The sequence below is a fragment of the Melanerpes formicivorus genome, unplaced genomic scaffold (assembly GCF_026170545.1).
Source record: "Melanerpes formicivorus ecotype bairdi unplaced genomic scaffold, bMelFor1.0.p_v2 SCAF_54, whole genome shotgun sequence".
Lineage (NCBI taxonomy): Eukaryota > Metazoa > Chordata > Aves > Piciformes > Picidae > Melanerpes > Melanerpes formicivorus.
In genome coordinates, this window is record NW_027142406.1 from 3,314,772 (window position 1) to 3,331,204 (window position 16,433).

At 45.4% G+C, this 16,433-nt stretch overlaps 1 protein-coding gene across 1 annotated transcript in view; it reads left to right on the top strand.

The window, feature by feature from the left end:
- Positions 1–338: 338 nt before the first annotated feature.
- Positions 339–16,433, top strand: part of HMGA2 (high mobility group AT-hook 2) — a 127,211-nt gene continuing 111,116 nt past the window's right edge. Inside the window, exons 1-2 of the mRNA XM_068160941.1 lie at positions 339–1,182; positions 3,934–4,020. Of these exons, the coding sequence (XP_068017042.1) occupies positions 1,072–1,182; positions 3,934–4,020 (198 nt within the window). The 5' untranslated portion in view covers positions 339–1,071. The remainder of the gene's footprint in view (positions 1,183–3,933; positions 4,021–16,433) is intronic.

Consider the following 16,433-nt stretch of genomic DNA (forward strand, 5'->3'; position numbering starts at 1 on the left):
CCGTGTGCCTGCCCGCCCCTCCGCCGCCGCGCCGGGACTCTGGCCTGGCCCTTTAAACCTGCCGCGGCGGCGGGGCCGGGCCGGTGCGGGACACGTGAGGCGGCCGCGGCGTGCTCGGCCGCCGCTGCCCCGGCTGCCGTGCTGCTTGTGTTGTATCTGGCCGGCCGCCAGCTCCCGGTCGCTGGGTTTTTCGGGTTTTCGCTCTGCCTCCTTCTCCTCCTCCTCTTTTTCCCCCCCCTCCCCTCCTCCCAAAGCCCCCTCCTGTTTTTTCCACCCGCGTGCAAAGGTGGTTTATCTATCCCCCCCCCCCCCCAAAAAAAAAAAGTATTTTTTTTAAACCCCCCTCATCCTAGTTCAGTCCGTGGGCAGGACTCGCGTAATAATATTTCCAGTCCCAGCAGCTCGCATCACAGACACGAACCCAGGACCGCCCCCCCTCCTCTTTTTATTTTCCCCCTCTCCCCCCTCCCCCCTTTTCCAATCTCCTAAATCGTTTTATTATTATTATTTTTTAAATGATCGCTCTTTCTACCCGCTGCTCCCGTTGCTGCCGAAATCCCCCGTCTTCCCAGGGTGCATGCTGCTGGCAAGATTGTGCACTGTTCTCAGTCCGTTTTCAGTGTGTCTTATCTTAATTTGTCCTGATCCGATCTAAGCGCGATAGCCACCACTTGCTTTCAATTTGTAGGATTTCTTCCCCTTCTTGGTTTGCTCCGACTACCCTCGGCGTATTTCCCTCCCTCTCGTGTATTTCGGGGGTCGCAATTTACCCTGCCTGTTCTTCTTCGTCTATTTTTTTTCCGCCTCCCTTCTTTTGAATTGCTTCATGTTACTAACCATTCCTAAATTGTAAGAGAAATTCATTCCCCCTCCTCTTCCACCACCACCAGCACCACTACCACCATCACCTCCTCCTCCTCCTCCTCCCCTTCTCTTCTCCTTTTTGGCAGCACCAGGACGTCCGGTGTGGTGGTGGCAGCGAGCAGCAAAAGCAGCAAGAGCTCGTTTTGATTCCCCCCCTTCCAAGGTGCTTTGGAGAGACTGGTTTAAGGCTGAGCAGCAGAAGTCACCATGAGTGCACAAGGTGAGGGACCCGGTCAGCCTTCCACTGCTGCCCAGGAGCAACCTGCAACCGCAGAGCCTCAGAAGAGAGGACGAGGCAGACCCAGGAAGCAACCACAAGTCAGTATCGTATAGATACGTAGAGCCGCAGATCTATAGTATTATAGGCATGTACATGTACGTATTACGCTGCAAGTGAACGAGTCCCGGAGCCGGGGCGGGGGGCTTTGTTGTGCGCTGCTTCCCGGCGAGGTGGTGCCGCGGCGTAGCGAAGGGGCTCCGCCAGACGCCCCGGCGGGAGGACCCTGGGGCCCGGGAGCGGCGGGGTGCTGCCTGCCGGTGCCCCAGCGCCGAGCCTCCTCGGGACTTTCACTATTGTGCAGGGAGGGAGCTTGGGGCTTTTCAATGTAAATGGGGAACATGGAGCAGCGCGGCTCCGACCAACCAGCGCTCGCTGGGTCATTTCGAGCTGATTTTGAAATTGCGAAAGCGAGGAGCAGGGAACGGGGCTCTCCTGTCTCCCTCCTCTCGCAGCCCTCGCAATGTCTCAATCTCTGTGTGTGTGCGTGTGTCGAGTCCCACCGGGGGCTGCTGCCGCCTCCGAGCTTGACCAGCCCAGCCCCTGACTGCCCCTAGATCTTGGGGTAGGGGGAGCGGAGGGTGGCTAGAAAGTCGCATAGGGTTTTTTTTTCCCTTTCCTTCCCCCCCCCCCCCCCCCGGCGTCCCCCCCTTCCCCACCCCCACCCCCCCGCCCCCGTCATCGTATGCAGAGAGGTGCCCCTGTTGCCGATGGAGGTGGGGGAGGTAGCTGGAGGGGGCTTGTCCTGTGTTTGCAACACCTTTTGCCTTTGCTACGGCGCTTTCCCAAGCAGGTCGAGGCGAGGGGTAGTGTTCCTGGGTCTCGGCGCGGGGAGCGGAGCCCGCCTCCCTCCCACTCGCACCCACAGCCCCCTCCTGGGCTGCGAAAAAGGACGCGCTGGGCTCCTATTTTGGACTTGCAAGACCTGAATCCTCGCTGAGGTTGCTAGATCGGTGCATTATGCCCCCCCCCACCCCCACCCCCCGGCTTTCTCTCCCGAAGTGCCATTGTCCCATCGCCTGGAAGCGCCGAGCTAACCCCAGACCCCGCTGCCGGGCGAGGCGGCCCCTCCGCCGGCGCCGCCGGTGGGGGGATTTTGCCCGGCGATGCAACCAGTGAAGGCGGCAGCTTCGCGGGGGCAGCGCCGAGTTGTTCGCGGCATTTTCCGTGCCTCCCTCGGAAGTCACAACTGGGAAGCAGGGCTGCCTGTAGAGCTCATTTTAAAGAGCGCTTCTGCGGGCTTTAGGACTGTTTACTCCCATTCATTTAAGCATCTGCCACGAGAGCCTCCGAGGGGCTCCGAAAACACTGAGGGAGATGAACGGCGCAGCCAGGGGGGTTGGGGGGGTGACCCGGCTGCCTTTCTCCCCGCCATTCCCACCGATGTGCTCCTGCAGATTGCACAGAAAGTTACTTTTCGGAAAGCCGTAAAAAGCGGAGCCCCTGGTCTTTCCCGCTCTGCCCTCAGTGTATTTCACCGCAGTGGCTCCGGGATCTGTCCCCTGTCCCGCTTTCCCCCCCCGGGCTGCCCTTGCCCAGCCCCAGCAGCTGGCATAAGCCCTGTGCCGGGGCTTCCTTTCCTTTCTTTCTTTATTTATTTTTTATTTTTTTAACCTTTTTTATTATTATTATTTTCTTTCTTTTCCCTGTTTCTTTCTTTGTTTCATCCTGTAGCGTTTGAATGTATGGAAGAGAAAGAAAAACGCATCTCCTTAAACGTGTTCAGTCCAGCTGTGCGGTGCCTGCGAGGCTCCTCACCGCTGAGGGCTGGAGCAGTTTGGGGAGTCCCTCCGCCAGCCTCCTCCTTAACCTACCCGGGAATGAAAAAGCTGAAAGGGGTTTAAGCTGGTTTAAGTTAACAAACTGCATTTAATTAACTTTTGCCCGTATCCTGTAACCTGAATTAAATGCATAATATTTAAGGCCAGAAGAGTTTTATAGTATTTATGATTCACTGAATAAATATTTGGAATCTGAACTCTTACTAATTCATACCCATTTTTAAGGACTGGTATTTGCTGTCAGGCAGAGAAGCTAGTTAAGAAAACAGCTAAAATAATTAGTGTTCCTTTAAGAGTTATTTAAGAGCTGGGGTTTTGTTTTGGTTGTTTTCTTTCAGGGAGGTGTTGGGGGTTTTTTTTGGCTTGTTAGTGCTCTATTTGAGGGAAAAAAAAACAACCAACTTTTACGTTTGCTTCTCAATACAATTGTGTTTAGAAGAGATGTGAATATAATGCTGACTGTAGCACAGCAGAAAAAAAAAAAATCCCTCCAAAAAACTTGTGCCCTTGAGAGAGAAAAGAGCCTAAGCTTTGCTTCACAGTTTTTCAGTGCTTTGCCTCTTTTTCCCCGTCCCCCCTAAAAAAAAATTGTGCTAGGAGCTGCATGTGCCAATCCTATCTCGCTCTGATGAAATGCAATTGCAATGTAATGGGTAATTGTGTTAATTTTCAAATGATCACTCTAACACGAGGGAGATCATAGCCATCTTATTTGAAGGATATGTTGTTTTTTTGTACAGTAAGTTAAATGCTGGAATATGAAAGCTTTAAAGTTTTGTATGCCATTATAAGGGAAGTTAACTCTTTTATTGTGGAAAAATGTATCTATGTATTTGTTTTCCCCTTTTACATCGAGTTGTTCAATGTTTCATGCTGCATTTTCAATACTGTGGGGTTTGTTTTTAGTGTTAATTTATTTGTTTTAAGGAACTTCTCAGTTACAGTTTACCCTTCAGATCTGCTGGGTTGTTTGTAGCCTTTTGCCACAATAGAATGTTTTCCTGTATTTAGGAACCAACTGGTGAACCATCTCCTAAAAGACCAAGAGGAAGACCCAAGGGAAGCAAAAACAAGAGTCCCTCTAAAGCAGCCCAGAAGGTGAGATTAATAAAGAGAGAGAGAGTTCCTAACACTAAGTTTTTAATCAACTGGTAGCAAAAAATCCCATCATTTAGGCTGTGGGAACTGAGGGGCTGAAACCCTTTTAATAATGGAAGCCAAATAAAGCATGTATTTTAAATTTTTAAGAGTAGAATTAACATGCATGGAGGCTCTAGGCACAGATCCTGTAAGGCCAGATGGGTGAAATAACATAAAGGGAGGGTTTGATGTTGTTTTCTGAGATCTCCTGTGTCTAGGAAGGAAATCAAGGATATTATTTTATCAATCAAGATTTTTAGAAGAGATTAATTTCTTGCCCACTTACAGTCATTACTGCTATAGTGTTTAAAAGCTCAGTGTTTTGTCCAACAGAGGTTAATTAGAAGTAAAGCCAATTGTGTGTTGATGGAAATAAGTGCATGTATTGAAATTTACAGCCTTACAATGTGATGATAAAGGAAACTGTGACTTCTGTTAAAAGCTTACTGTGTCTTGTTCAGTGATCAGTTTCAAAGAGACTTTTACTTGAAGTGCTGTTAGCCTTCCGAACCACTTCTGCTGCTTGGTGGTGGGAGCAAACTTTTATTCTGGTGGTTCTGAATGCTCTTAGCTGTAGGAGAAGCGCCCTGACCTGACTGCCTGCCTTTAGTGCGGTGAAAAATGTCACTTGGATTTTATTTGATGTGGGGAAAGCTGAGCATCAGAGCACTCTGCTATCAAAGCAAAGAATACCTTTCCGTGGGAATTAGTTGAGTGAAGGTAAATAGTTGTGTACAGGCTTGAAAATGAATCCCGAAGGTTTGTTTATGTTGATGGTTACACAGCAGTTACCACTAATTTACAGCTGCTAAATTGGAAGCAAAAAAAGCCTCACAAAAATCTGATGGTGAACGGTAGTGCTTAAGTGTCTGTCAAGTCATCTGTGACAAAATGTGGAAGGTATCTTGTGGCCTCCATCTGATTGTGGCTCCTTTTCTGGTATGCCTATGGTACTGATCATATGAAGTTTGATACTTTGCAGTGTTATAGCAACAGGAGAAGACATTGGCACTTAGAAAAATGTTGTTTCTGAAGGGCAATCTTGTGTCAGCCCTGGTTTAGTGCCTGGTGTGCTTCATCCACACCCCAACCTCATTTTCCTTTTTAATGCCAGCATTGGTAAAGGGGAAGACTTGAATCTCCAAGCGTATTTTAAGTAATACAGGCAGAGGTTAGCAGGACCCCTCAAAAGTTAAAATTTCATATATATATATGTGTGTGTGTATACATATATATATATCTCTCAAATATATATATGTACACACAAAGTAGCTTATTGATAAAAATGAAAGAGTTTCAGGGGATCACTTTCATCAAACTTCCAGTGAAAAAATGAAAATAGTCTACTCTGGACATAAGAAATGTGCAAAATCACTAACCTGAGTGCTTTAGAGTGCTATTAATTCTGTGATTCTAATCATGTTACTGCTGATAAATACTAGCAGGGGGTGACTATGGTTTCACGTCTGTTTTGTTCTTAAGTGTTTTTCAACATTTACTTGAGGGGTGTTTCCCAAGTCTCTTTAAATGTGAACTAGTGTGTTTCATTTTGTTTATCACTTTCTGAGCTGGAAAGAAGTGTATTTTGTCAAGAAATAAATGAATTAGTGGAAAAAAAAAGGTGCTTTACAGGTTAGGTATTTTGAATACCACTCTGCAACCTGGTGACCTTCAAATGCTGAATTTTTTTGCTTTATAAAGTGAAAAGGCTCCTCAGATTCACTGGTAAAGAGTTTAAATGTTAGTCTCCAGAGGGGAGATGAGTTTTGTAGTAGCTTAGAAAGATCTAAATGTGAGCTTTAGCATTTTAAACATGATTCTGAGTTGTGATGGCTTTTGTAGGGGAAATGTTGATGATAAGATTCAACTCTTAAATGTGTTTCAAAAAGACACTTCTCAAAGGAAAAATAACATCATGCATGTGAGTGATTTGGAAGGTGGTATGCAAGGAAAACAAATGTTTGTCTCCAAGAGGGAGATGAGTTTTGAATTAACTTAGAAAGATCTAAATGTGAGCTTTAGCATTTTAAACGTGACTCTGAGGTGTGATGGCTTTCATAGGGGAAATGTTGATGATAAGATTCAACTCCTAAATGTGTTTCAAAAAGACACTTCCCAAAGAAAAATAACCATTATGCATGTGAGGGATTTGGAAACTGGTATGCAAGGAAAACAAATGTTTGTCTGCAAAAGGGAGATGAGTTTTGTCTTAGCTTAGAAAGATCTAAATGTGAGCTTTAGCATTTTGAACATGACTCTGAGTTGTGATGGCTTTTGTAGGGGAAATGTTGATGATAAGATTCAACTCTTAAAAAAAGGTGTTTGAAAAAGACAATTCCCAAAGAAAAATTAACATGACTTCATGCATGTGAGGGATTATAAACTGGTATACAAAGAAAACAAATGTTTGTCTCCAAAGGGGAGATGAGTTTTGTCTTAGCTTAGAAAGATCTAAATGTGAGCTTCAGCATTTTAAACATGACTCTTGAGGAGTGCTGGCTTTTGTAGGGGAAATGGTGGTGGTAAGATCCAACTCTTAAAAAAGGTGTTTCAGAAAGACACTTCCCGAAGAAAAACGACCATCATGCATGTGAGGGATTTGGAAAGTGGTATGCAAGGAAAACAAATGTTTGTCTCCAAGAGGGAGATGAGTTTTGAATTAACTTAGAAGGATCTAAATGTGAGCTTTAGCATTTTGAACATGATTCTGAGGAGTGCTGGCTTTTGTAGGGGAAATGCTGGTGGTAAGATTCAACTCTTAAAAAAGGTGTTTCAGAAAGACACTTCCCAAAGAAAAAATAGCATCATGCATGTGAGGGATTTGGAAAGTGGTATGCAAGGAAAACAAATGTTTGTCTCCAAGAGGGAGATGAGTTTTGACTTAGCTTAGAAAGGTCTAAATGTGAGCTTTAGCATTTTAAACATGACTCTGAGTTGTGATGGCTTTTGTAGGGGAAATGTTGATGATAAGATTCAACTCTTAAAAAAAGGTGTTTGAAAAAGACAATTCCCAAAGAAAAATTAACATGACTTCATGCATGTAAGGGATTATAAACTGGTGTACAAAGAAAACAAATGTTTGTCTCCAAAGGGGAGATGAGTTTTGTCTTAGCTTAGAAAGATCTAAATGTGAGCTTCAGCATTTTAAACATGACTCTGAGGAGTGCTGGCTTTTGTAAGGGAAATGCTGGTGGTAAGATCCAACTCTTAAAAAAGGTGTTTCAAAAAGACACTTCTCAAAGAAAAAATAACATCATGCATGTGAGGGATTTGGAAAGTGGTATGCAAGGAAAACAAATGTTTGTCTCCAAGAGGGAGATGAGTTTTGACTTAGCTTAGAAAGATCTAAATGTGAGCTTCAGCATTTTGAACATGACTCTGAGTTGTGATGGCTTTTGTAGGGGAAATGCTGGTGGTAAGATCCAACTCTTAAATAATGTGTTTCAAAAAGACACTTCCCAAAGCAAAATTGACATGACTTTGTGTATATGAGGGCTTATAAACTGGTATCCAAGGAAAACCAACTCAAAAGCATTCGTGTGTGCATGCAGCTCTATCAAATCAAGAGCTTTCCAGATGATTCTGGTACATCTAGTTGGGGTTGGGTTTTTTTTTTTTAATCTAATTTACGAACTGAGCAATTTCATTGTAACATTTGGATTTTCAGAAGGCATCAGCTTACTGCTCTAATTAAAAGCAAACCCTTCTGGGTGTTTAATGTACAAAAAAAAAAAAAAGAAGAAGAAAATCGACCACATGTCTCTCCTTTTTTTTTTTTTTTAATCACTAAAAAAACCCCTCCAACCTCCGAGGGGTGTGTAATTACAAGTCTTATTTGTTTCTGGGCTTACAGATAAAAGTATATAAATGTTTGATAAATCCCTCCAAAACACTTAAAAAGCCTTACTGGGAGAAAGTCGTTGAGCTCACATTTCAAATAAATATTTTAGCTCTTTTTCCAAATTGATAATTAACCCTGGCTAAAAATGGCTCACCTTCTCACCAGGCATCTCAAAGCATCTTTTTTGGGCTTTTTTTTTTTTCATCAGATGTAATGTTAATTACCTGAATGGAAAGGGGTTTGGTACTGTAAGAGAGCTCCATTTGGTGGCGAGGGTGTCCCCCCCACCTCTTGGAAGAAGGGGAGCTGTGAGTTTGATTCTGTTGTAAACGTATTTACACACCCATCTGCATCCATGTATTTGTTTAAGGCCTTCTACATCCTGTCTCAGCTCTCAGAAGGAGAGCTCTGGCTACCTCAGACGTGAACCTGTGTGCTATGCACACGACTGGAAATTGCAGGAGATTCTGAAGAAGGGTGTGTGTGGCCTGGCTGTTTCAAAGGGAGCTCATTGAGATGTATTAAAGAGTGTTCACATCGTGTAAGATACGCGTCGGGCAGGAGAACCCACTGAGCAGCCCTGAGAAGGCACTCATGATTAATTGATTGGGTGTTCTCTTGCAAAGCAGTACACATCACAATTAAAAATGCATTGCACAAACGGGCAGGGAGTTAAAAATGACTCCAGAGCTCTGGGGCTTGGTGTTTTGTTAAGACTTCAAGCAGGAAAATCACCCTTTAAATCAGTTTACCCTGGCGGCGTGGTTGTGTTGTGCATTGAAAAGTTCTTGGGTCCTGGTGTTGATGAGTTAGTTATATATTTATTTATTTATTTACTTACTTTGTTGTTCCTTTCGGCTTTCAGAGCTCATGTTTGGTCTTGGTAAACTGGCCTTGGGGCGTCTGAAAACAAACTGTGCTTGTTAGGAAATTAGGGAGGTGAAACTTGACAATGCATACAGAGTGTTGCAAGAGCAATTGGACAGCTAATAACGTGGCAATTACTCTAATTTTCGGTAGTCTGTGCAGGTTTGGGTTTTATTGTCAAAGCCTCACATATCACACACATGCCTAACTGGACACAAAAGGGAAACTGCATTATAGTAAAAAAGGAAAAAACACCAAACTGTTTAATTTTGTTGGGTTTTTTTTCCCCTCAACCAGCAGGAACAAAACATGTTACCAGAGGAGAAGAGATAGGCACATAAAGGCTGTTAATCACCTTGTACTCTGGTCCCCACAATTAGGCTGTTATTGAAGTCTGCCCTCTTTAAACAAGTCCCTCTGTTACTCGTTTTAAGTATTTGTGAATAATCAGCAAAAAAAAGTGAACTTTATTGGGTTTTTTTTTAGCTTTTCTTGAAGGGTGACCACTTTTGTGAGAAGATCTTAGCAGGGATGCTCCTTTTTTAGTTTCTTGGGGGTTCTCTGGTTGAGTTTTATTTGTTAGGCGAAGCTGTATTCCCACCCCGTCACATTTCCCTTAAGCATTCAAGGGCTGTTCTTTATTTAGCTGCTGCAGTAGGGCTTTGACAAAAAAAAAAATACTGTATGGACACAAATGTGCTTCAGTTTGGAAGGAGGAAACACAACTGTAAAGGTTAGGAAAAAAAAAGGAGGAGTAGGAGCTACTCTGTGGTTGTCTCTGAAGAAAACATCAGGAATATCCAAAAGTAAACACTTCAGCAAAATTCGCCTTCAGCTGAAGTATCTTTGAGTTTTTGTGGTAGTTATTGAGATAGTGAAATTCACTGAAAGCAGCTCCAGATCTTGCAGTAACTCCTGAAAAGCAGAACTCGGGGTGCTTTGTGTGACTACACTTAGGTGTAGTGTGACTACACTCTGTGCGTCTCTCTACGTTACGTGGCCAGAGTTTAGTGTGTAGAAAGGCATGTGCCGAGTTAAACAGTCCAAAGGTAACCAAAAAAACAAAGGCACATGTGACCAGGGCTCTGCTCTAAATTGGTTCATGCAAATCTGTTTGGCTTCCCCATGCTTCATTCATTCTCACCAACACTAGGTGTTGCAGGCTTAAAGGGAAAACAAGGTCAGATTTATCAAGCGAGTGTAGCGTGGTTGTTGAAGGTAAGAAAAGAGACATCAAAATCAGGTATCTTGGTCAGGATGGGAGTAGCAGGAGGAGACTGACTCCTGTTTAGAATTAAAATCACAGCATTACAGGATGCTAGGGGTTGGAAAGGACCTCTGGAGATCTTTGGTCAGCCAGAGCAGGATCATAGAATCCAGCGCAGGTTGCACAGAAATGCATCCAGATGGAGCTGGAAAGCCTCCAGAGAAGGAGACTCCACAGCCTCTCTGAGGAGCCTGTTCCAGTGCTCTGAGACCCTTAAAGAAATTCTTCCTCATGTTGAGGTGGAACCTCCTGTGCTGTAGTTTGCATGCATTGCCCTTTGTCCTATGCCAGGGCACAAGTGAGCAGAGGCTGCCCCTTCCTTCATGACACCCAGCCCTCAGATATTGATAGACATTTATTAGAGACCCTCCTAGTTGTATTGTCTACAGACTAAACAGCCCCAGGTCTCTCGCCTTTCCTCATCAGGTAGTGCTCCAGTCCCTTCATCAGCCTTGTAGCCCTCTGTTGGACTGTCAGGTAGATCCCTGTCCCTCTTGAACTGGGGAGCCCAGAACTGGATGCAGTATTCCAGGTGGGGTCTCACTAGGGCAGAGTGGAGGAGGAGGAGAACCTCCCTGGCTCTGCTGGACACACTCCTCTGAATGCACCCCATGATCCCATTGGCATTCTTGGCCACCAGGGCACATTGCTGTCCCATGCAGAACTTGTCCCCCAGGACTCCCGGGTCCTTCTCCACAGGGTAAACAGAACATGATTGGTATTTTTGTATCCATCTTTCTTTTAAGAGGTTTTATTAACAAAAATAACATTTTTTTTTTGGTCAGGAGAGGGGCATGTTTATGGGCAAGGTCTTTTGACAGAGTTTGACAACAGTGGTTTTCTTTACAAGAACTCTTGGGTATGTCACTCATACTTGCAGCTCTGACACATTTTAACTGAGATCTCCAGTGGATCGTTTTGCAAAGTGGTCAGAGTTCTCCAGATTTGTGTTCTGTTGCATTTGAGATCTTCCTTGACAATTGATAGATGCTCGAAGAGCACTTCCTAGTGGTTCAATTATTTATACTTGTCTTGTCTTGTTAGTTGCTTTCAGTAGTACAGCCTCAGTTTCTGTCTGGGCAGGGCACATTTATGCAGCCAGGAGGCAGAGATGATGGGCAGGCAAGCCTTATGGTTGCTGACAGCAGCTGTTTGGAAGCAGGGCTTGATGGCCCTGTGGTACAGGGCTTAGGTGAGTTGCAAATCTGCCTGGGGCTCACTGCCAGACGGCAGTGACTGAATGGCCACCTTCCACCCCCCACCCCTGAGAATAAATCTCCTTCTGTACCTAAAGTGTGACATCACAAAAAGCATGTACTCATTACCGGTCATAAGAAATGTCATAATTGTTCATTCAATATGACAGGGTTGTGTTTGATTACATACCCAGCCCTCCTTTCCTTGGGTGACTTTGTGGTTTAGCTGTAGAGAGCTAGATCTTGCCTCATAGTGCATCACCAAATGTTCAAAAAACTCTGACCAAACACATCTCAATTTCAGAAAGTGTTTTTGAGGGTGAAGGCAGGGTCTGCCTTTTGTGCCCTTGTGGCCAAGAGGGCCAGTGGTACCCTGGGGTTCATTAAGAGGAGTGCGTCCAGCAGATCAAGGGAGGTTCTCTTCTCGCTCTACTCTGCCCTAGAGAGGCCCCACCTGGAGTACTGCATCCAGTTCTGGGCTCCCCAGTTCCCGAGGGACAGGGATCTGCTGGAGAGAGTCCAACAGAGGGCTGCAAGGAGGCTGAAGGGACTGGAGCTCTGCCCTGTGAGGAAAAGCCGAGAGCCCTGGGGCTGTTTAGACTGAGAGGGGATCTATTCAATGTTTATAAATATCTGAGGGCTGGGTGTCAGGAAGGAAGGAAGAGCCTCTGTTCACTTGTGCCCTGGCATAGGACAAGGGGCAATGGATGGAAACTACAGCACAGGAGGTTCTACCTCAGCATGAGGAAGAACTTCTTTACTGTAAAGGTCACAGAGCACTGGAACAGGAGAAGCTGTGGAGTCTCCTTCTCTGGAGACTTCCCAGCTCCATCTGGATGTGTTCCTGTGCTGGATTCTACAGCCCTGCTCTGGCAGGGGTGTTGGACTCGATGATCTTCAGAGGTCCCTTCCAACCCCTAACATCCTGTGAGCCTGTGTGACTGAGCAGGTACCGAGAGCTGCATGTAGGGTGGCTGGGAACTCATGCATCTTGCTGCCCAGCTGGAATCTATGTTAGCTCTGGGAGGCTCTGGGCTCTCTCTGGATTTGTTCCTAGCTTCAGAGGCAACGCTTCAGTCAAAGCAAAGAGCCAACAGACTGACACTTTTCTGGTTATGCAAATACCTGTTTCAGAGGAAAGGCAATGATTTGATGCTTATATCTTCCTTTTCTTAGCAGCTGCTTGAAAATTACACAGTGAGATGAATTATTTGTCTGGTATACAATAAAACCTTTCTTCAGCTGCTTAAACAAAACGATAGTCTGCTACTGAAAGGCTGTGCTTGCTAAATGCAAACTAAAAAGCTACAAAGAAAAAGGAACCTTTTCCTAAATTTAATGTCTTTAGCACAGACTCACAGAAACATTCAAGTTGGAAAAGACCCTCAGAATCACCAAGGCCAACCCACTCTTGCCCTGACAAAAGCTTTCCTACTGTCCAGTCTAAACCTCCCCAGTGGCAGCTTGAGGCCATTCCCTCTTGTTCTATCACTTAGTACCTGTGAGAAGAGACTATCACCACTGGACTGCCACTACTTTTTTCTGTTGTTCCAGAAGTGTTTTGTCTTGCTCTTCTCTTGGAATGGAGATAGAGGCATCTACTTTGGAGGTTCTTTTGCATTTCCTTCAATTTAGTCTGTGGAACCCTTCCTATTTACTTACAGTATTACTCTGTACCAAAACATCGTCTCTGGCCCTCCCCTTTGTTTGCTAAACTCACCTGTGGGCAAGATTTGGTTTTGAGAAGAACTCTGGAAATGCTTTTGTTTTCTTTTTCTTCTAACATGAGGTGGGAATCATATACAGCAGGAATATAGTGCCTTTCAGTCTGAAAGATCCCCAAGCACTTGACAAACTGATATGCAAGCCAAGCAGCGGGAACAGATGCCACCTCTGACGTGGACCTTCCTTGGGGGTGAAGTGGTGCACAATTCATGGCAGTCAGCTGTACTGCATGGCGATTTGTGGCAGGAAGCAAAGATTAGTTTTGTGAAGAAATCATAGAATTGTCAAGGTTGGAAGGGACCTCAAAGATCATCCAGTTCCAAAGCCCGTGTCAGGGGCAGGGATACCTCACACTGGATCAGGTTGTTCAGAGCCACATCCAGCCTGGCCTATAAAACTTCCATGGATGGAGCTTCTATCACCTCCCTGGGCAACCTGTGCCAGTGCTCACCACCCTCATGGGGAACAACTTCTTCCTAACATCCAAGCTGAATCTACCCACTTAATAGTTCTGTTGCATTCCCCCCAGTCCTATCACCACCTGACACCCTAAAAAGTCCCTCCCCAGCTTTCTTGTAGCCCACTATAGATACTAGAAGGCCACAATAAGTTCTTCTCAGAGCCTTCCCTTCTCCAGACTGAACAACCCCAAGTCTCTCAGCGTGTCCTCATAGGAGAGGAGCTCCTATCTTCTGCTCATGTTCATGTTCTTTCCCATCAAACTGTGCTGTAGCTATAATTTGTGTCAGGTTTGTAGGAACTTCTAAATGTGAGACCAAAGCAGTTCTTGTTTCCAAAAAGTTGCTTTGTTGTCACAGAATTTGGGAAATGAGTCTTTTCTTCAGCTAAGGTAAAACAACAGGTGAAAATAAATGGCATTCATGCTTTAATAACATGCCAAGTGTTGATTTGATAAGAAAAAAAATTCACTAGAATTTTCTGTTAAGATTTATGACCAGTGTTTCATGAACTAAACATAAATGCAAGGGGCTACAGCTTGAGTATTGTGTCCAGTTCTGGGCCCCTCAATTCAACAGAGATGTTGAGGTACTAGAATGTGTCCTGAGAAGGGCTGGGGACAGAGTGGCTGGAGAGCAGCCAGGCAGAAAGGGACCTGGGGTACTGGTTGACAGAAGCTGAACATGAGCCAGCAGTGTGCCCAGGTGGCCAAGAAGACAAATGGCATCCTGACCTGCATCAGGAACAGTGTGGCCAGCAGGAGCAAGGAGGTCATTCTGCCCTGTACTCAGCACTGGTTAGGCCACACCTTGAGTCCTGTGTCCAGTTCTGGGCTCCTCAATTCAAGAGAGATGTTGAGGTACTGGAACATGTCCTGAGAAGGGTGATGAAACTGGGGAGGGGTCTGGAGCACAGCCCTGTGAGGAGAGGCTGAGGGAGCTGGGGTTGCTTAACCTGGAGAAGAGGAGGCTCAGGGGAGACCTTCTTGCTCTCTACAACTCCCTGAAGGGAGATTGTAGCCAGGTGGGGGTTGGGCTCTTCACAGTATCCCAGAATCACAGTATCACCAAGGTTGGAAGAGACCTCAAAGATCATCGAGTCCAACCTGTCACTACAGACCTCATGACTAGACCATGGCACCAAGTGCCACGTCCAGTCCCCTCTTGAACACCTCCAGGGATGGTCCTCTCTTGAACACCTCCCTTGCCCTGCTAGCCACACTTCTCCTGATGCAGCCCAGGATCTGATTGGCTTTGCGGGCTGCAAGTGCACACTGACCAATGACTCTCTCAGTGAAGAACTTTCTCCTCACCTCCAGCCTAAACCTCCCCTGGCACAGCTTGAGACTGTGTCCTCTTGTTCTGGTGCTGGTTGCCTGGGAGAAGAGACCACCCCCTTCCTGGCTACAACCTCCCTTCAGGTACTTCTAGACAGCAAGAAGGTCTCCCCTGAGCCTCCTCTTCTCCAGGCTGAACAATCCCAGCTCCCTCAGCCCTTCCTCTCTTCACCCAGCAAACAGCCACAAATGAGAGGACACAGTTTCAAGCTGTGCCAGGAGAGGTTCAGGCTGGATATTAGGAAGAAGTTCTTCACAGAGAGTAATTGGCCATTGGAAAGTGCTGCCCAGGGAGGTGGTGGAGTGGCTGTCCCTGGAGATCTTCAAGTAAAGCCTGGATGAGGCACTTAGTGCCATGGTCTAGTTGATTGGATAGGGCTGGGTGATAGGCTGGACTGGATGATCTTGGAGGTCTCTTCCAATCTGCTTGATTCTATGATTTTAAATTATCCCACATCTGTTTCTTTTAATATTTTGTTTTTTCACATCCTTCACTTTAAAAGGAAACAAAACTCTGAACATAGACAGCCAGGGTATACATAGAAAATGCACTTCAACAAGTGTTCTCTTAGGAGGGTTTCACCTTACAGGGCACACGGGTCTAAACGATCAAACAGCTAGTTTACTCTTTTAACAAGTCTGAGTGATAATTTTGCCCTTCAGGAGTGTGAATTTTATTTTTCTCACAGCTTCATTTCTTGGTGAGATATTTATTTCAGAGTAATTGCTTTTTCCTCACAGGGCAGGGTTGGGTTTTTGTTGGTTTGGTGTTTTTTTTTTCTTGGGGGTAGAGATTTCTCCACTACTTCCTCAGCTCAAGTTCTCTTTCAGAGGGATCCGATTTACACAGCGTTAGGTTACAGTATATGTTACAGAGATTGACCAGCAAGTGATTTATTTAATGGCAGAGTTGATTTCTAAGGGCAAATCAAATACACATACTGTTAACTGAAGGGAAAAAAGGCAATTCATGGAAGTGTGGAAGTGTGTTTATGGAAGGTGTACTAAAATGTCTCCATTCTCAGAGTGGACTTTGTATGTGGCAAGTCCTGCCCTCACTAAGCTAGGGGCAAAATCCTTATCACAGAATCACCAACGTTGGAAGAGACCTCAAAGATCATCAAGTCCAACCTGTCACCACAGGCCTCATGGACTGCTTTGCTGAGTGAAGCATTGGATTTGCAGAAGTGGGAATTACTGGTTGTCTAGTAGGTGTATGCATTACTTTATTGTGAGCTTTACTCTTTTCTTAGAATCATAGAATCAACAAGGTTGGAAAAGATCACAGTATCACAGTATCACCAAGGTTGGAAGAGACCTCAAAGATCATCCAGTCCAACCTGTCACCACAGGCCTCATGACTAGACCATGGCACCAAGTGCCACATCCAATCCCCTCTTGAACACCTCCAGGGACGGCGACTCCACCACCTCCCTGGGCAGCACATTCCAATGACAAATGACTCTCTCTGGGAAGAACTTTCTCCTCACCTCCAGCCTAAACTTCCCCTGGCACAGCTTGAGACTGTCCCCCCTAAATCTCAGAGATCATCAAGTCCAACCTATTATCTAATACCTAACACCTCAGGACTAACTAAACCATGGCACCAAGTGCCACTTCCAGTCCCGTCTTGAACACCTCCAGGGATGGTGACTCCACCACCTCCCTGGGCAGCACATT